At 39.3% G+C, this 21687-nt stretch overlaps 1 protein-coding gene across 1 annotated transcript in view; it reads right to left on the reverse strand.

Moving 5' to 3' along the window:
- PRKN (parkin RBR E3 ubiquitin protein ligase) overlaps nucleotides 1-21687 on the reverse strand; it is an 808128-nt gene that overhangs the window by 123037 nt on the left and 663404 nt on the right. The window contains exons 8-9 of the mRNA XM_075146290.1: nucleotides 14863-14924; nucleotides 25-174 (exon numbers count right to left, since the gene is read on the reverse strand). Of these exons, the coding sequence (XP_075002391.1) occupies nucleotides 25-174; nucleotides 14863-14924 (212 nt within the window). The remainder of the gene's footprint in view (nucleotides 1-24; nucleotides 175-14862; nucleotides 14925-21687) is intronic.

The raw sequence follows: 21687 nt of genomic DNA on the forward strand, positions 1-21687 counted from the left end.
TAGTAGGAAAATGTATGTGCTTACCCCACAGCCTATTCCGTTGCCTGGTTCACACACAATCTTCCTCAGTCCTGGTTCAGGAAGCAAACCCGCTCCGCAGCCGGGAGTTGGACACAGCACTCCTCCCATCTGCAGCACACACTCCTCAGCCCCATAGCGCTGATATCGGTTGTACTACAATACAACAGACTGGTGTTAAACTTCCAACAGCACACAAAAAAAACCCCCACAAACTTTGAACTTGAATCTATCCCACATAATCAAGTCAACCATCCTAATGTCTCACATGCTAAGTTCGGGTTATTTGTCAAAAGGCTAAAACTTCACAGTGTCGTTAAATGGGGTGTCACTCTGCTCCAACTCACATCATATGCATCATTTTCTGACTCGCAGCTACCATCTTCGCCACCAGAAAATTGTGTGGGATATTAAAATCAAGAAAACAGCAGACTATTTCTGTAAGTAACCTCCAGAGCTCTTATATTGCTATAAAAAATTATTGTAAACATCATAAATATAGCCCAACAACAGATACTGATAAATCCTGTATACAGATTGAAAAGAAACCCACGAAAACCCCCAAGGATCTATAGGTAGAAGTACAGTATAATGTTTTAGAGCTAAAGGGTTGTAAAAATTGCCCAGTCAACTTTATTTTCAAAATAAATTTCATGAAACTGATTCACAAAATAATTCCCTGATATACATATATTTCAGTGTTAGGTGTTGTTTTTTTCCAGGGTCTCCCAGGAAATTTTCTTAGTTTTTGCAGTTTTCATCTAGTTCCATTCCAATAGCCTAAAAGGTTATGGAAATGTCTCCATTTTAACGATGGAGGCACTGACACACAGCAAAATTAAATTAACATGCTCACTGTATCCTCACTGACAATAACGCCCACTCTAAAATGACTGATGCCATTGCAATAACTTTTCCTGGTCTAACTTACCCTGCTTTCAGATGGAGATAAGCTGAGCAAGTACCAATCATGCTGTGTACATGTAAATCACGTCCACTCTAGAGTTCTACGTTGGTGCAGTTCCACGCTAGTGGCTATAAAACCTTTGTAAACCAGGCTTCAGAGTCGCCTATAAATCTGGTCTATTGTAGAGTGAAATAAATGAAAGCATTTGGTCCTAACAGGCCCAAAGAAAACAGGAAAATCCAAAAGGCCAAAGAAGAAGGGAGTAGTATGAATTTTCTATGCAAGCAGAATGACTTTATGGTGTGCTAAAGGAACAAAACAGAGCTTTATGTTACAGCACTCACAACAGTATTTAGTGCTTCATAAACTTTTCTCCCATAACTGCTCATGAAAATCCTGTTCCCTTTTTTGGGGGGGGATAACAAACAAAAAATTCTCTTCCTGATCTGCACCCCTCTCCAAAGAAATCCCACAAGGAAAACTGAAGCAACAGAACCAAAACCTCATACAGAAAGGATAAAAAGAAGAATTTTAAATTACAAAGGCAGGGGCCCCACTGCATATTTTCTGCATATATTTAAAAAGATTCTTCTGCAGATGTTGCCATAACATGTCATGTTACACTGGCTTTTTAAAAATAGTATATGACTTCTTAAAACACTCTAACATATAGACATAAAAGTGTGGCATCCCAGAAAAAAAATTTACCAAAGTATCCACCTTTGTCAATTAAAAAAAAATCCAAGTAAAGTCTTTCTCAAAAGAAAAGGAAAGAAAGCCTTCAAAATATCACTGAGTATATGAACGGCAGCCAGAAATCCTGAATCAAGGATCTTGGATCTGGAAGATATCAGTATTCTGAGAAATGTACAGCACATGCCTGCAAAGTGTCCTTGAATGCGGGGGCTCAACAAGTCAACTGGTGTTTTTCTATGTTATTATTATGCTCAAACCTAGAGTAATGGCATAAATATTTAATGTTGGACTCTAACAATTTTCAGTAAAGTTTGTGATCCTTGTACTAAATACATGCTGAGTGCTCTGAGTTGTTCTGCTGGCCTTGAACAGAAATATGGGTAACCACAGCTGCAAACCTCTCTCCTGACCTAATTTTTATTCAGGGCAGAGACTGGACCTGAAGGTGAGGACGGCAATTGTTTTACCCCGTTAAGAGGGAACATTATGCTGGATGTGGGATAGTTAGCAGCTTCTCATTACGGAGGCAAACACCAGTGACACTGTAGCTGAGATTCTGTCAGCGTTTCCATTATAAATTCTCAGCTGAAAGAAAGGATATGATTTCCAGTCATTAACTTAGCATAAAAGGGCATGGAGAGATTCCTCCCGTCTCCTCTCTTTTTTTTTTTTTTTTGATACATAAAAATGGAAGATAGGTAAGATGGGAATCAATCTGTCTTGTTAGAGAAAGTTACAGAAAGGAAATGTCCAGTCCACCTACTGGCAAGGTGGACAAAGCTGTCGTATTCTGCCCAATTCGACATTTTATACTGCACAGGACTCATGCCAAATCAGTACAACACTCTCATCAGTGATTTTCACACTATAAAAGCCAAACAAATGATCAATTTGAAGACAAGAAAGATCCTCTAAATGCGTTTGCACATCTTGACATCTAGTTACCAGACTGTTTTCTACCTTCAAAGTCCAGATACATTTATAAGATGTCATTTTCCAATTTCTTTTTCTTTGTGCCTGTACACCAGCTTAAAATCCAGCAAGCAACACATGTAATAGCAGAACATATACACGTTTGCTGCCATAACACAATCGTACATAACATATGTGGATTTATATGCTGTATTCTGTGGCCCAAAACAAAATGACTCACTTTACATTAAGGGTGCATTTATAAAAGGCTTGTAAAGGACCAAAACACTTACTCATGAATTATTAATTAACTATTTGCATATAGTGACAGATTATATCTATTATCTATATCTATAATTCCTATATACCACAGCCATACATATCACACAGTATTGATGCAATCCACATGCTTAAAGCAAGTCAATTTTCAAAAGCCCTTAAATGTCTTTGGACCCTGTGATATATTTTTGATCACATGTCTGGATGAGATATTTAAGGATATTCCAGCAGACAACCACCACTGGTTTACTTTGCCTCATATTCTCAACTGGAGATTTAAAGTAGGATTCATTTTAGTTTAGATTTCTGCAGTGATGATGCCTACAGTTGCTCTGGTTGCTTAGACGCCTTTTATAATTAACAGGAGAATTAGGACACAATTAATCTTTTCTCTTTTAGATTTGTACATCAGCATGAGAAGAACTGAGCCCTGGAGTGCCCTGTTCTATTCTCTATAAAGAGAGATCAGACAATTGGCTAGATATTGACACCTGAAATTAGGTGACTCCCACAATAGGTGCTTCAGTTCCAATAATTCTGCTCCTAAGTCACCTGGCCTAAGCTATTTTTGAAACCAAGGTTTAGGTACCTCAATAGCTTAGACTGTGAATTGCCTCACACAATTTTAGCTCTTCAAAAATTAAACATCTAACTTAAACAACTAAAATAGGCTCCAAATATATTGAATGAGAAGAAACAAGATCCCAAATAGGGAATTTATGCTGATTTACATGCGATGCCTAAGATAGGTAGGATGAATCCCCCTGTGGAAGTGCTACAGCTGAAGCTGAGAAAACTAACTTAGGCTAGACATCTAACATGTAAAGAGCTGCCATTAAAAGATGAACCTAACTCTTCTGTACATTCAAAATATTTCACAATATCTATTACTCAATGATTAGAAATCTCTCCTATTTAGAGATGCACTCATCATGTATAAAACAGTTCTGCATGCTACAAGGAGGAAAAATATCTCCGATTATTTTTTCGAAAAACCTCTTACGAAGTTATTTAATATACGGGGAACTTGACTGAACTGGCATCCATGGCACCTGATTTCAATTCCTGGCCGCAGTACAGCGTTCCTGTGGTTTTCACGCAAGTCACTTAATCTATGCTTCTCATCAGTTCCCCGTTTGTAAAGAGGGAGAATGATACTTGCTGATTTCACTGTAGTGTTAAGAGGCAAAATCCATTAATAGTCATGAGGACATCAAACACTATGGTAATGGAGGCATAAAATTACACAGAAATCACCAGCCATCTACTGCTGCTAGAAATCAGCTTCTGAGCAAAGCATGTCAGGCATTTATATGCTACTGTAATAAGGTCCTCAGAAGTACAGGTAGGTAAATGGTTGCCGGATTCACCATAGAACCATATATTTCAATGCTTATTTGAAAAAAAAAAAAAAGGTTTTAAAAATATGATTTACTCTAAACCACTAGTGCTAAGAGAGCTAAAGGTATATGAACAAGGTAGTCGTAAAACATTCTGGTTTTTTTTTTCTCTGAAAACTGCATCCTGTTGTGAACTTTTCCCTCAGTTTGTGAATTGTCCCAGACAACGCAAATCTATACTTTTCATGGAACAAAATTTTGAGTGGAAAAAATTCCCAGCTCTACTTATGGTATTTCATCCATATCATGAAGTTCTTTCATGCAATCTTTGCTTATAAAGACTTGTCAGGGCCTTTAGAAATGATTTTTATAAATGATTATAAATTATAGTATGACATAGACACGGAGGCTAGATAATTGTAACCATTTATTCCCTGCTCCCCCCTTTCCAGATTGGGGTGGTTTCCCTTGAGTCTTAGAACGGTACCGTGTTTTCAACCAGTGGAAATTCAATTATTTGGTGTTGTAAATCAAGAGTAATATAAATTGAATCATTGGACTGACACAGGAATAAAATAGGCTTAACTACGGACTGCAGTTTTTTCAGTTACATTGAGATTCAGATATTAAGACAAAACTGAAATGCACCTGGATGCAGAAAACTCTTCAAAATACACTTTGTGAACACAGTGATTCCTTGCCATGTTATTTAATTTGCAAGTTATGCTTTAATATCATACAATCATAGAATGGTTTGGGTTAGAAGGGACCTTAAAAGATCACCTATTCCAACGTCCCCTGCCACAGCACATGTGCCTTGCGCTATTTTAATTTTGCTTTCACACTTTGGGTACAGTTTTCTTTATTTTCCCTTTTTTCCTCACACCTAAAAGCATCTGCTCAGTAGTAGCCTTGCAGGGAACTTTGGACAAAAGTTTAACAGTAGATGTAAACCCAAAATTTCTAATCTCTGAAAGGTAATTCAATTAGTTGTTTCTTTTAACTGCATGTAATGGTCTCAGAGGGAAGAAAATCTACTTTCTGGAGTCAGATTGTTTTTACTGCTCCTATAAATCAAATAACCATCTGTGTGTTTCAAAATTAGATTGTGGAGGCTATTAGTCCATAATGCAGACTAAGCACTTTATTTATATGTATTATACACATACAAAAAAAAAAAAAAGAATTAGTTCCATAATGTAATTATGGAACTTAAAGTACAAAACTCTTAGTACTCATTGGACTTGTAAAAATACTTACAAAAGTGTCATCTAAAACATAGATTAAAAAGAGATGGACTGACATGGCTTTCCATGGAGCACCCTTACTTTATTTTTCCTGAATTACTGGGCTCCTCTGCTCGCCAGTGGCAGGATGGGAAGAGCAAGTTCAGAGCATCAGCTCCTTCTTGTTCCCACAGGAGCACCACAAAGGAGGCTGGGAAAAGAACCACCTTCTTGAGGGCTAGAATTTGCCTGACTTTGGAGAGCCACGGAAAATTGGGTAAGGCAGTCCCAAGAAAATACTTAGATAAGAAACTCCTGACAGGACCAATGCAACACAATTCATGGATGAAATTAAACTGGAGTAGGGAGTGGGAAAGAAAGAAAAGACTGCAGTTTGCAGAATGATATGAAAGAAAGCACAAGGTGAGGAGTATGAAAATAGAAAATAAAGAATACTGAGAAGGGAGGACATCGGAGTAGGTTGCATTGGAAATCAAACTAAATATATGAGAGGCAATATGATGCAATGAAGAAAGTGGACTAAGCACAGTGTATGACTTGGCACTGTATTTACAAACTATTGGAAGTTTGTGATCTTCCAGCAGGTATTTGTGGGATCAGTCTGAATAGACGGAGTGCTGGAGATAAACATTCTGTTCCTTGTGACCCTTGTGGAGCTCGAATCCACGTTCCTTTCTCCCCTCCAAGTAACAACCACCAAGGCTGTAACTGATGCAAGGAAATCTTTCCAGTTGATGCTGATGCAAATTGTGCAACTGAGATTCACTGAAGTAGATACTGGCTCCCAGGAATTCCAATTCTCAGGTCACAAGAGTGAATATATGCATATTCTATGAAAGCAGATCAAAGTCATCCAAGGGATGGAAGAAGTCCCGTCTTCTACATCCACCTGAGACCCTGAACACTGGGGTTCAAATCCTCTCTCTGAATTTAATAAAAGCTGGGTGGAAAAGAATTCTTCTGTTTCAAGAAGCACTCAAGTTTTTCATTGATAGTTGTTACAGACAAGAAAACAAATGTAAATTTGGGTTCTACACAAAATGACATATTTTTTGATTTTGACAGGAAAAAGATACCTTTTAAATTAGTTTTGATCACAAGTACTTTCTCCTTTCTTTCTCCCCATTTTTTATTTCAGCTGTTGAAGCAAAAATAAATTGCTTTTACTTGTCTAGTGCACAGACAAGAAGTTAAAAAAGGAGTAAGAAAGTACAGATGCCCTGCCTATGACAAGAACTAAAAGAGAATAAAGTTCTGATAATCCAGAGGAGACAAAGCTGAGGAACTCACATGGATTCCAATTACCTCTGAAGGCAGGGAAGAAGGCGGTTAGGAGACATCCAAAGCAGATACAGAATAGGAAGAAAAGAGATGCACATCATTGGTCATACGAAATTGCAAGAGTGTAAAGTTTGTTGTGTAGTTCCAGCTATAAAAAAAAGGTGGTGTAAAGAGGAGCAGGAGTTAAATGCAGTAGCTCAATTTTAGAGAGAGAGTGATGGGATGGTGATGACAAATCCAAAAGGTGAGCCAAATGAGATGGATAGAAATCAGACATTAGACAGAAAAGTGGAAGAAACTGAGAGATGCGTGTAAGTATCACTCACATTGAGTAGTACCTGAAGCCAGGGGACTGGGTGGGAAAGCACAGAGCTGTAAGGAAGTATACTCGTAAAGATACAGATTTGAGAATACTAACAAAATAGCTTTGGTTTAGTAATTATGAACTGGAGAAATTATTCAGTGAAAATTTGTTCTTTTTTTTTTTTAACTGCATGTGAATTATCAAGAGGAAACTTACATTTTTTCTAAGTGTAGTTTTCAAAAAATCTTGACCCACAAATACTTCAGAAGCACTGTTGATCATATTTGACAGTTTCCTGCACTAAACTCAGCTGGTTAATTAGAATTGTCAGATGACATTACTTTTGCCTGAATGGGTAAATATATATCAATTAGTTTAAGACTGACTTAACATTCATATTCTGTAGCATATGCTTAAAAAAAATTCCTCTAGCAAGTATTGCAAGCAAAAAAAAAAAAAATCAAAAGGACTTTCCCCTTGCCATTCAGGCTTGGTCAGTTTCCAGGGATATAAACGCCCACAACATTTCTAAAGAAAAAGTGAGCAGTGATATGAGTTGCAGTAGCAGCTGATAGGAGAGATCTGTTAAAATTGATCATTCCCCTGTCAAAATATCAAGAAACTGGCCAATACATTCCGCAATGTTGTCAGAGCAGATGATATAGCAGAGAAGCGCAGCTATACATTACTTGGCAGCTTCTTTTCCTGCCACTAGCATGTCATCTGCTTCATCTGTGCTGTGACCTGTTGGGGGCACTCAGGTATAGCAGCAGATTGCTCTTGCATTATTTGTTTTCCCTTCCAGCCTTCAGACGTAGCTGCTATTTTATTCATGAATCACAATATTCCATTTAAACAATTAAACAAGATTTTTTTTATCACTTTGGGGAGAAGAGGGAAGTTTCTCGGAGAGTCATTAGGGAGACTCCATAACAGTTCACTGCAAGTCATCTTGTTATGTTGGTATATGGTAGTGTTTAGGTCTGAATTAAAGTGTTCTCCCTGCTGTCTCTGGCACTGGCTTGTTGAATTACCTGCTTTCCACTGTATTTGGATAGAGCCCATATTTAGTGCATCTTTAACATATTTTTGTAAGCAGCTTGTACTATCACCACTTGTAGAACCATTTACATTTACTTGCAGAGACAGCCAGCCTGATAGGGCAAATGGCTACTGCAGGAAACTAACTTTCTTATATTGTGCTATTTTTCAATAGCTCCCCAGTTAATAAATCTTTCATCCCAATCCTGAGTGTGTCTTAGGTACCTATGAAGTGAAGCAGTTAGCCAGAAGGTTGGACCGTATCCATTATGCTAGGGGAAAACGATAGGTTATGAACAGTGAGATCAAATTGCAAGAAAAAGCTCAACAGAGCTAGGGACAGTTAGAAAGCTTCGGGTTTTACCCTTCCTGGGGCTGTGCGTCCAGGAGACTCTCTTTGCCTTGTACAGACCTTTGTGGACTGGGAGAGTCTGTGAAAAGGAGGTCCAAACCAAACCAGTCAAAGCTGCTTTTGGAGACTTTTCTAGGTCAGACTCTCTGGCACCTTCTCAAAGGTCAAGTATCAAGTGGGGTAGCAATCTGTTGCTAAATGTATTTGTGTTGCATATGAAGCCAATTACTTTGGAAGCTGGTTTTATGTGGTAAATTAGGTATCCACAATGCATATCATGTAACAGGGAAGCTTGTACTCTTCTATTTTGCCACACAGACTGATTACCTCTTTCCATAAAGTCTAAAAACAATTCCGTCTTTCAAAACTATCTTGTTGCCACCAACTAAACCTTAAAAGATAGACTTTCCAGCTAGAATGAATTTCCCATAATGTACATACCTGAGGGAATAGAAGACACAGGAGTTTTTCATGTCCAGGAGACTACTGAGAATTTTCATTATTTGAACAACTGTTTTATTATTATAGAATTCCTTTTAGAAAATATTAGATTAATCAGCAACTCTTCACGCTTCAAGTTAAACACAAAGCCTTTTTTTCTCAGCATTAGTTTTCCTTCAGTGCTTACATTTAGATAAAGAAACATTTTATTTGGATAGACAGATAGACAGGCAGACACGTGTTTTCGAGTGGTTTGATCCTGCAAGCTGCTCAAAACCTTTCTTTCTTAATGACATCAACAAAAATTATATATGGTCAGTATTTACAGGAAACAGATACTCGATGAACAAAAGGTAGAGACCAGGGTTTTGTATTAAGAACAGCTGCTTGATTTTAATTTGACTGAAATTTTGTTGGTAAAGGTAGGACAGTTCATGAAGTAGACTAAGGCATTTGTCTTGCTGCCACCTGGGATTTTGATTAACTATCTAGAGTGATACAAAATTGCCATATATTAAGAGGATGAAAACTTAGCTATCTGGAATGTCTAAAATATAATTGTAAATGGGCAATCATTATTAAGCAGGTGTGTTTCCAAAAAGGTCCTGAAGGTATTGATTTTTGGCCTTATGCCACGAAAATTTTTATCAATGACTTGGAAAAAAACCAAGAACATAGAACATCAGTGATAAAGCTTGTATCAGTTTGAGAAGAGGAAGTAATGAACATGTAACATGGATCGTTAAGTTCATGCTACAGGGTTACCTGAACTGTTGGTGAACTGGGTTTAAGCAAACAACTTACTTTTCAGCACAGTCATATGTAAAGTTATTTTTCTAGGAAAAAACTATTACACACAATTGCAGAATGGGATTTCTGTCTGGGAAGCAGTGTGATGGATCGTGAGCTGAATCTGAGCTGTGTCCATCCACGTCCAAAAGCGCTAAGACACCTCTTAGATGAAAAAATAGAAATCTCTAGAAGGGAAATTATATTCCTTATTGGGCAGCCACTGGTTTAACTGGAACCCACAAGTTCCAGTGGGAATGTCCACTTCAGACTGAAAGGTTCCTTCATTCTGTCTGAAACATATTTAGCTGACAGTCTGGCTGACAAACAGACAACCTTTTGCTGCATAAGCAATTTTTTCAGTCTTGTTTCAGGGGTATGGTGGCTTTTTCTGAGTTGCATTCATAGGTTGAAGTCATTTTTTATTATGATGATCACCTATTGCCTTGTGACAGGACAAAGGGAATTGGAAATGCAAAGCTTCTGGACACTGAAGAATGGGAGATATGCAATGTAGGGAGCATACTGATGCTGGTAGAATGGTGGAAAGAAAAGAGGCTGGGAACTTTGTGTCTTTCACTACTGAGAGGTATAATAGGATCTAATGTCTGCAAGTGATTTGTAAACAAAGAATGGATGTTTTTCTAGGCAATATACTCCAGTTTAAACAAGAATTAATCCAAGAAAGTCATGTAATGTGTATTCTAAAGGAGATCAGAACAGATTATCACAATAGTCCGTTCTGCTTTTATAATCTGGCCGTAAATACATAAGCATTTTAAAAATAAATCAAGATTGGACATGAAGCAGTGACATGCCCCTATTATTCTTTGACTGTTGCTTGGAGTGGAAGAAAATATATGTTGGTCGATAATACTGAAGTTGTAAACAGTCTAAATAAAACAGTGTTATAATTGATTATCATTTTTTTTCTATCTAGTATGTATGATAACAGAAAAAGACATACTTTAGATCTTTTTAAAAAGCAAATATATAGCTAAATAAACATAAGAAATGATTAGATAGCCATGTGAATAAGGACTTTGGCTGAAATTCCTTTCTTTCGTCAATTGTAATTATTTTTACCTTGGTTTTGCACCAACTTCTCCCTAACTGTCAAAATATGTGCTAACTTCAAGCAAGAGCTACTGTGGTCATCAGTAGACTCACAATAACAATGCTTTTATAGGGACAGAATATAATTGCAATATTCTTTATACTTGTATGGGTTTATGGAATAATTCAAGCCTCATGGAAATGTTGACTACTTGCAAAGCCATTAGTTGGCTTAGAGACATCCTCTATTGGATGTGGGGCGGAACGTTGCCACCAAGGATGAGGCTGAGGTACTCAACGCCTTCTTTGCCTCAGTCTTTAATAGTCAGAGCAGTTATCCTCAGGGTACTCAGCCCCCTGAGCTGGAAGACAGGGATGATGAGCAGGATAAACCCTCCATAATTCAAGAGGAAGAAGTTAATGACCTGCTATGCCACCTGGACGTTCACAAGTCTATGGGGCCGGATGGGATCCACCCGAGGGTTCTGAGGGAGCTGGCGGAGGAGCTTGCCGAGCTGCTCTCCATCATTTACCAGCAGTCCTGGTTAACTGGGGAGGTCCCGGACAACTGGAGGCTCGCCAATGTGACGCCCATCTATAAGAAGGGCCGGAGGGAGGATCCGGGGAACTACAGGCCGGTCAGCCTGACCTCGGTGCCGGGGAAGATCATGGAGTGGTTCGTTTTGAGGGCACTCACAAGCCATGTCCGGGACAACCAGGGGATCAGGCCCAGCCAGCACGGGTTCATGGAAGGCAGGTCCTGCTTGACCAACCTGATCTCCTTCTATGACCAGGTGACCCACCTGGTGGATGAGGGAAAGGCTGTGGATGTGGTCTACCTGGACTTCAGTAAAGCCTTTGACACTGTCTCCTACAGCATTCTCCTAGAGAAGCTGGCGGCTCACGGCCTAGACAGGTGCACTCTTCACTGGGTAAAAAACTGGCTGGACGGCCGGGCCCAGAGAGTTGTGGTCAACGGAGTTAAATCCAGTTGGCGGCCGGTCACGAGCGGTGTTCCCCAGGGCTCAGTACTGGGGCCGGTCCTGTTCAATATCTTTATCAACGATCTGGACGAGGGGATCGAGTGCTCCCTCAGTAAGTTTGCAGACGACACCAAGCTGGGCGGGAGTGTTGATCTGCTGGAGGGTAGGAAGGCTCTGCAGAGGGACCTGGACAGGCTGGATCCATGGGCCGAGGCCAACTGTATGAGGTTCAACAAGGCCAAGTGCCGGGTCCTGCACTTCGGCCACAACAACCCCAGGCAACGCTACAGGCTTGGGGAAGAGTGGCTGGAAAGCTGCCCAGAGGAAAAGGACCTGGGGGTGCTGGCTGACAGCCGGCTGAACATGAGCCGGCAGTGTGCTCAGGTGGCCAAGAAGGCCAACGGCATCCTGGCCTGTATCAGAAATAGTGTGGCCAGCAAGACTAGGGAGGTGATCGTGCCCCTGTACTTGGCACTAGTGAGGCCGCACCTCGAATCCTGTGTTCAGTTTTGGGCCCCTCACTACAAGAAGGACATGGAGGTGCTGGAGCGTGTCCAGAGGAGGGCAACGAAGCTGGTGAAGGGTCTGGAGCACAAGTCTTATGAGGAGCGGCTGAGGGCACTGGGACTGTTTAGCCTGGAGAAGAGGAGGTTGAGAGGAGACCTCATTGCGCTCTACAACTACCTGAAAGGAGGTTGTAGCGAGGTGGGTGTTGGTCTCTTCTGCCAAGTAACTGGCGATAGGACGAGAGGAAATGGCCTCAAGTTGCGCCAAGGGAGGTTTAGACTGGACATTAGGAGAAATTTCTTTACTGAAAGAGTGGTCAGGCCTTGGAACAGGCTGCCCAGGGAAGTGGTTGAGTCACCGACCTGGAAGTATTTAAAAGACGTGTAGATGAGGTGCTTAGGGACATGGTGTAGTGGGCATGGTGTGTTGGGTTGATGGTTGGACACGATGATCTTAGAGGTCTTTTCCAACCTTAATGATTCTGTGTGCAATTCTATAGTTAAGACTGTAATGATAACCACTGTATTCAAATAACGTGTTGGTGTAGCCAGTTTCAGAGAAAGGCAAATGTTTATAGGTCAGACCTATCCTGCAAAACAACTTTCCATCTGCATAGTTTTATGCTCCTAATGCATGATGAAAAAAATTGCTCATTTGTTTAGGTGCATTCAATACAAAGAGGAGTAATTTCATTATGAAAGTCCGAAAAAATACCAAAAATATTCCAAGTGGCAAAAATACTGTATTTATTTGATTAGCGATGCTTTCCTCCTCAAACTCGTCTAGTCTCTTCAAGACTTCTCTTATTATTGGGCAAAAAACAATTATCTTTTCTTTTGTGGTTCCTCATGTTTTATATCATCCCACTTCTGAATGTATATGATCATATAATTTAATACTCTTTTAGTGCAAAGTTGTAAGGGTAGGTGAGTGGAACAAAGAAAGAAAGCATTACGATTACATAAACAATCTTAAATCTGACATTTCCTAATGTCAGAATTCTTCATTTGCGCTTTTAACTTTTTTAGCCTTCATTTTTATGTCTACTACTTCCTTTTCTAAAAAGCAAACAGAAAAAAAAAGAAAGTCCATCAACTAAATTAGATTGCTCTGTCAGTGTCATTAGCAATGCTGAGGTCTACAACTCCATCTTCAGAGCTTTGGCAGTGGAGCTATCAAAGTCTGTCTGGTTCAGCTCTCTCCCTCATACTCACAGTCTCTTGGTTTAGCCATTCCCTACTTTTCCTTCAAATCTCTCCTTTTGTCCCACTCCTACTCTGCTTAGCTTCACCTCCTCATGCAGCTCATTAAGTACAGATCTTACTTCATTTACCAGTCTCTTTAGCAAGTTTCCATATTTGGTCATTCCCTTCCAGTCCTTGGTCCTAGCTCCTTGTAAGACCCTTATCCCTACCATTCTGGTTTCTACTCCTACCCTCTTTCACCAGCTGGCCCCATCTCTCCAGGGTCCCCAAGCTTCATCTCACTTTGCATCTCACTTTATCAGCTGGCTTTAACCAGTCTCTTGGCTCCATCAATCCTGGTCATAATTTCTTTTATTTCCTCTTCCTAAATCCTCAGTCTCACCAGATCCCTGCTTCCAGTATCTCCTTTAGCCTAGTCTGTTTTCCGTCTTTTTTTCCATTCCTGTCAGACAAACCCTCCCACACTCCCCTTCATGCTGCCTTCTTGCTGAGGAAAAGCTGAGCCCCTGAGGAATTTGGCTTTTGACTTTCTATAACAACTGAAGTGGGGGGCTGGTGGAAGAAAACTGGGAGTCTAGAAAATGTACCAGCAGCTCTAACTGTAATAAAAAAAGGGAGTGACAGGGAAAGGAGAAACAACAGGGTATTCTTGGCAATATAATCTGTTCTAAAAACTAAGAAACCAGACTTGAATTTAACATTTCAGGAGCTGCTCCGACCTCTGTCACAGCCCTCATATAACCTTGTGCAAGTCCCTTGGTGCCAGCTTCATTAAAAGACGCAGATATTCGCACGTACAACACACTAATGCTGAGCTTTCAGGCCCTCGGTCCCTCGTTCCTGCAGCTCTGTGTCAGGCAGTTAGGCTTTATAACCAGTACATTAGGAGAGATACTTCAGAGACAAAGACAACTTGAATTTCAGAAGCACTGAGCATGTGAAAATTCAAATTGTCACTCAAAATTTAAGGCCATTTTCTCAGTATCTGTGTATGTTAATTTCATTATTGACAAAATAATAACCATGACCATCTTGTGAGTGTTGTAAAGCATACTTCACTTATGCTTTCCTAAGATCCCTCTACAGAAATAGTTTTTTGAGTGCAAAGCACAGCTATAATTATGAATGAGAAACAACGAGAAACACACTTTTAAAAGAGAAAAAAGGCCACAAAAAGAGATGGAGAATATCATGAGTAGCTGTAAGTATCAACCCCTTAGTCAGATTGCTTGTCTATCTGCTGTTTTAGAGAGCCTGTTTACTGCTGTAGTCAAAAGCCGAAAAGCTGTGGCAGATAGCAGATGTACCAATTAATAACCTGTCAAGGCTGATGGATAGAATGAAAAAAAAAAATCTCACATATATCTCCCGTGTGTTTTTTCCCCACATTTCAGGTCATTGGGGGTCATGAGATACACTCTGCCTCCCTGGAGAGAGACGAAACTGTCTCATTAGTGTCTATCTTTCGTGACATTAAGACGCTGCCTTTGAGATGCTAACTCACCTGTTCTTCTCCCAGAATCCTGAAGTGATGAAGCTCTTTAATCAAGGAGTCCGGACAGCCAGCTGTTGGAAATAAACAAAAATAGGCCTTTTAGAGCTTCCTGTCAGTGCAGTTTCAGCATAAGATACATAGATGCAGAGAGGATAGAATATACAGATTACCTTAGATAAAGAAGATTAGAAAGATTAGCCATGGTTCTGAGGGCACTGGAATGCTGAAAACCATCTATCAAATAATCCTTCCACATTTCTGAGCATGCTACCAAGAACGCTTAGAAAGGTTATATTCCGAATATTTTAGCCCTTTCCCCAAAGGACTAAAAACAAAAGCAAGATGAAAAGGGCAGCACTGTCTGCCAGATACCGCCAGCCCCGTAGTGTAAGCCAAAAAGCCTGTTAAAAGAGGATCTCACATCAAAACCTTGGAGCTGCCCAAAGCTGAATTCTGATTCACACACCAGGTTTGGACTCATTTCTAAGCGTAATACAGGCTTTCCCTGATTCCCGGAAGGATTTCATAGGTCCCACAGATCACATTAAATTTGGCTGTCATAAATATAACCCATTTCACAAATAAGTAGTTGTCACCCACAGGTGTAATACACAAACCAACTACGCAGGCTGGGGAGCGATTTGCTAGAACTTTCCAATCAGATACAGTCACTACAGACTTTCACATCTGTACCAGCCAGTAAGAAAGAATATGTCTTGCTGGATGCCATGCACTTTACTGACCTGTTCAGACTGTGATTACCTTCCTGGTGATGAAATCCAAGGCTGCTACTCACTTTTGTACACTACTAGACTCATTTCGGGCAAAGGATAAAAGTGCAGACTGTGAAAGCAATCTGAGCTTTATTCTTCTTACCCTAAATTGAAGCATCTGCTTGTGAACAGAGAAAAATCCTTAAAAGGAATTAAAAGCATAGTTCTTTCCAGAACGTGGGAGGAACTATGATTTTTATCAAACTGCTTTTCTGCTGATGCAACTACAAATAGTTACCTCACTCTTAACGACTGCCATTAAAAGGATGCAAATGAATTTAGAGAGAGTTGTCAAGAAATCTCCATCAGCACTGTGGCTTCGCTCAAAGCCAATGAGGCATGGCCTACACTCACAACTTCTAATTGTTGGCATAGCTGTCCTAAGGATACAAAGGGAAAAATCTTTATACTTGCAAGCAACATAACTAAAAAAGACAAAAACCCTACTGTAGACACAATTATACTAGTACAAGTCTTCTACTGGTATAACTTTTTCTACTTAGGGAACTGATTTAAATGATATTCGAATCAGCTTCTTGCTGGTAAATGCTTTATTCATTACCATTCAGAGGAGGTACAGGTGGAGAATGCACCATCAACATAACTTCATCAGCAAGCCCTTTTAAAGGTGGCCAAGGTTTAAGGTGGCCAAGGTTTAAGCATATGGTAAGAATTATCTATTAATGGCTTGTCTCTTATTAAATATTACTATTTCTTCTCCTTAATAAAACCTATGATATTCTTATAGGCTTCTTTCCACCAACCTATTCCCTCCTCTCGCACTCAAGGATATTCACATATTTGAATGTGTAAGTTTTAGCTCTGAGTGATACTTTCTTAATGGGTTTTTATTCTCCTCAACTTCTAGGACCACAACCCCTATATCACCTTTAATTTTTTCTCCTCATTTCCCCCATGCTTAGGCTCTCACTGTTTATTCTGTTTCTTGTTCTCAATGCACTTAAAGTTGTCCTTACCACTTCCATCACAGAATCACTGCTATGCAGCATTTCTCTGTCCATTTTCACTGGGATTTACATCTTCATCATCCAAACCCTGAATGTATCAACTGCTCTAAATGTCTCACTAACTTATTGACCTGAGCCCTGACTTGTAGTCCAGAGCTGTTGACTTCTCTGTGTTTCAGATCAGAACTCCCTGCATAAAACACGGTTCCTCTCTCTTACCCTCAAACCCTTATGTAATCATTAATTTTTTTTTTCTGCATGTAATTTTCCGTGCTATAGGAATTTCTAAGTGTAGAGTATAATTATGATTTCATGTAATACTGTATGTTAATCTTGGACAGATATCAGCTTTTTAACACCAACTAAACTGCTTTCTGCTTGTCTCTGCTTTTTGCAGTCTTTACAGCTTCTTCAACCAACCATTTCTTTCTTCCCTCTTGTCCTTTCCAATTTATTATTCACTTAATCCCTTAAGATGGGAAAGTTTCCTTCTTCTTGCTTAGCAAGAACTTTTTCTCTTTCCATTCTCCTTGAAATCATATTTCCTGAATGCCTATTTCTCCCAGAAATCCATCTCATTCTGCCCTCATGCATAATTTATATACTCTCCCTTATGTGAACTGCTTACATGCATCCTCTCTTTCTTCCTTGTTAGAGACTATAAACACTTTGGAACCAAGGATCTTTGTTTGTCAAAAAATGTGTAAAAGTATGAAGAAATATATATATAGACATATATATAAGCAAGTATATGTTTAAGTGTTACTAGTTGTCCACTGCTGCATCCTCTTCCCAATACAATGTTTTGTATAGTCTATTTTTTAGAGACTTGCCCAATCTAGTTTTCAATCTTTCCATAGTCCAGACTTTCACTGGATCTTGAAAGCTGATTATACACGAGATCCTGAAGTTACTAGCAGAGAAGAAGGAGAGAGAGGTTAAAAACCATGTCACTGTTGGCACGATGCTTTCCAGCAGCAATGAGTTCAGAAATGTCAAATGTGTGCAATATTGAATTATCCTGACACATATTAACAGTCTGCTGTCTGTAAGAAGTCCTTTCAGATCTTCACATTGCAGAAGCAATAATTTGAGGAAACAATGGAAATTGTTGATGTCAAACAATAATTTGAGGAAAAAATGGAAATAAAGAAGAAACATGGAAAACAAAAAAAGAAGATTGAAATATCTTCCTTTCTTTTTGGATGTTTCTGGATGTATTTCTGATATTTCCTATTTCTACTTCAATTTCTTCTGTTCTCTGAGTGGACCGTTGTAAAACATGCTCCAACACTGTGACCCATTTTTACCAAATATCTGGGAGTTTTGAAAAAAGTCTTGGATGATGTTAAATTCCTGCACTGTGACTAGAGAAAAAGACAAATAACTATTCCATAAATAAAAAGAGATTAAAAAATACCTATTCTGCCAAAAAACATTAAGAACTATTTGTCTTCTCACCCACAAAACCACCCATATATCCATTAACATATTCATGTATATGCAAACACACATGGCAACTCGAAAATTATTACAAGTTAAGCACAGCACCCAATGGGTTTACTGGCAAACTGTGCACACCAAAGATTAAAAGAAAAATGTGTTTTCTAAGCCTCTGATATGCAACTAGTGCCTGCCACGTGAAATAAATAATCTGCACTTTACAGATTTCTGCTATTTTGTGTAGAATACTTTGAGGATTAGTTTTTATGCCCTCTGTAGTACAGAAACCCTTATAATCAATGGTCTCAACAATTACTGAAAATTTCCATATCCCTCTTCCCAATTATTACTTGAAAAAGTACAAGCATACATGAAATTTCCACAGACATAAACCGAACCATAGGAATATTAAATAAATCAATCAATAACAATTACACATAAGAGTGTTAAAAGGAAATGATGCAAAAGCATGGACAATTGCCTTTAATCAGAAGCCAAAATTCAGGATTGAGGACATCTGCAGACTGATAAAATGGCAGCTAAATTGTTTATTATTTCTCTCTTTCAACTCATATTCAAACCTATGTGTTTCATATGTTCTCAGCTACAATGACTGTTACAGTTTTTTGCTAACTGTGAAGGCAGAGCAAGATGTAAGAAATATAAAATTGATGCAAATCTTTAGTATTTTTATACCACTTTTTCCTCTGACATAGCTCCATTGACCTCAAAGCAATAAGACCCATAAAACTAATATGATGTCTTAGGCATGAGCCTGAGTCTAAGCACGAAACTAAATTATGAAGGGATGATACCCAGTTCAAAGCACCAGCAGCTTTATAAACTCACCACAAGTAATTTCTTTGCTTCTATTTAAGCATTTATTACTTAAATTAAATTTAAGCATATTATTTGCTTCTAAATGTTCCATCATACCCCAGATTACTTGTTTGAATAATTTTGTTGTTGCCTGATTCTCATATTGCTTTATTATTTAACTCCAAATGCTGCACTTATGAATGAAAGGTACATTCAAAGTTACAGAAATTTGCAACTGCAAATTTACAATTTACATTGTGGTATTCTCTTCATAAAGAGATAAAGATATTTTTAATCTGTTCATATCAGTATATGTATCTCCAAGAGAAGAATAAAGAAGCAAAATTTAGGAAGGACAATTTAATGTCTCCTAACATCATAAATCCCCTGACTTCAACGGGTCTGAACACACTCTTTCAGCTACGCTTGTAATTAAACTATGATTCTAACTACTACCGATTTAATTACCCAAGCCTTCACATATTTTTCTCAGACAGAATTAGCTTCTGGTTTTGTTTTTGCTTAAAATTATCACTTTGTATGACTTATGTTCTCCAGTGAGAAGCCAAAGGAAACATTAAATCAACTCTTTAATATTGCATAAACTGGCAAAATGAAAGCAAAAAATGCTGGCTGTTACAAATACAGCCGACTGAGAACCAATGCAAGTGTCAGGGCCCTGGTGGCACCACCAGCCCTGACTGTCCCTGCCCGACCCACCGGGGCTCCCCCGCAGCCCGTGACGCCACGTCAGCCCCCGGGACCCTCAGCCCCTGCCCCAGCGACACCACAGCAGGGCTGGTCTCCTGCTCCCCACAGCCCTGCCCGGCCCAGCCATGGGACCACGTTCAGGCCTGGCTCAGCCCGTCCCCATCCCCAGGGAGGTGCCCAGGGCTGGGGCTGTCCCAATGCCCCCGGTGGCCCTGCTCCTGGCTGGGGGGCGGGTTAATCTCCATTAACCAAGGAGTCTAAGGTAACTAGGTAAGATTTAGCCAAGGAACTTTTAGACTTTTAAGGTTAGATGAGCTTAATTTCACCCAACAGCTGCAATCCCAATCATTTCTGCACATGCTTAACTTTGAGCATGTAAATTTTCCCATCATATTTAGCTCTGTGCAAACCGAGCATTTACATCGTGAACACAGTGTAACTTCCATTTCTCTCACTTAAAATTTATGTCTGCATCAACACTTGTTAATTCTGAGAAGTACATACCCTTTTGTGAGCTCTGGACATAACCATGTAAGAATACCTATCCGTGTCCTTCAAAGGGTATGCTTCCACAGTGCTAATTGCTAAACAGAACTTGCAACTGAAAAATGTTTCAAATACATGGGAATAACCACTTCATGCTTAGAAAATTAATGACTGTGTGTCTTTTTTTTCCTGACTGCTCCACGTAGAATAGTATTTGACTGGAGTACAGATATGAACAATGTTCCATATTCAAAAAAAAATTCTAAAAGTTTGGAAATGCAGCACTCTAATGGCAGTACTTGCGATATAGCAACAATTATATATATATAGGCAAGTGTACGCTGGCCTGCCACACGTGCACAGCAAGGGAAGGTGGCAAGGGAAGCCTGCAGCTCAGAGGTCCTTGTTATAGCGGGTGTCCATCCAGAGCACAGCCAGCTTCTCGCTACAGTGGGACACAGCAGCCGGGACCCCGTACGCAAGGTACAAGTACTCAGCACAGCACAACCCAGCCCAGACAACCCTGTTGAGCGAGCAGGAAGGACAGGAAAAGCACAGCCCTGCACCGTGCGTGATAACAAAGGGAATGGTAACGGGGTTGCGAGAAGAGGGAGTCAGGCTAGACTTTCACAGAAAACTTAACAGGTTTGAAATCCTGTAATCGGTGTGCATTTGTTTGTTATGTCATTTTCCCAGTCTCTTCCAACCTGTTCAACTAATTGGAATATTGGTGTAAAAAGTACACTTTGCTGCTGCCTGTGTCTCTTCCAGTGAAAAGCAATCCTGTGCTGGTGACAGCGCGGTCACTCTTATGGGAACTGACAATGATTTCAAAGTATGAAGTGACTTCACTGTGTTTGTGTTAATTAAATGTTTTGATGTTTCGGGTGACCTTTTCTCATTTTTGGTGTTATGTGAACATGAACAAAGGACAGTGTCTGGAATGCATAAATATTTTATTGAAAATAGAAAAAGATATTATGAAGAATATCAAGTATTTAAATTACAGAATATAAGCACATATGCTTATCTTCTGAATACTGCTTGTGCTTGTGCATTGTGAAAGATGTAGAAATGTTTTCTCACAGATCCCACAGAAGGATAGGATTATAACCATTTTCACAATTTTTTTTACAACCTTCACGAGCAATACTTTTGTAAATAGTAAATTATTGAGGTTTTTTTCTCTGTTGTAACCTAGATAATTTTCTAATGTAAGCAAACTTAAAGCTTCATTAATTTGTAGACCTACACTGTGCATATCACCCTTTGTATAAGAAAGATTTAATTTTTAAACAAATAAAGGTGATAAAACTGTTCTGTGAATAAGTCATCTCAAGTCCCAAGCCCTACATCTGCAGGTCTTAAAATGCAGGGGATTCACGTGGGCACACAACTTTATCTGGAAGATCAATTATTGTTAACCACCATTAATCATAAAATCACACATCAGACTCAAAACCCTCTCATGAAACCAGCTTGTAATGACTAGGTTTACGTATTGATTTATTATTAACAAAAGGCCTTATTTATTTACCTTCTGAATTCTCAATGTTGATGATGCATTTGAGCCACATTTGCAAACTGAAATTCTCCGACCCATTAACTCATACTTCTACTTCCAACACCTATTT

The sequence above is a fragment of the Calonectris borealis genome, chromosome 3, assembly GCF_964195595.1.
Source record: "Calonectris borealis chromosome 3, bCalBor7.hap1.2, whole genome shotgun sequence".
Lineage (NCBI taxonomy): Eukaryota > Metazoa > Chordata > Aves > Procellariiformes > Procellariidae > Calonectris > Calonectris borealis.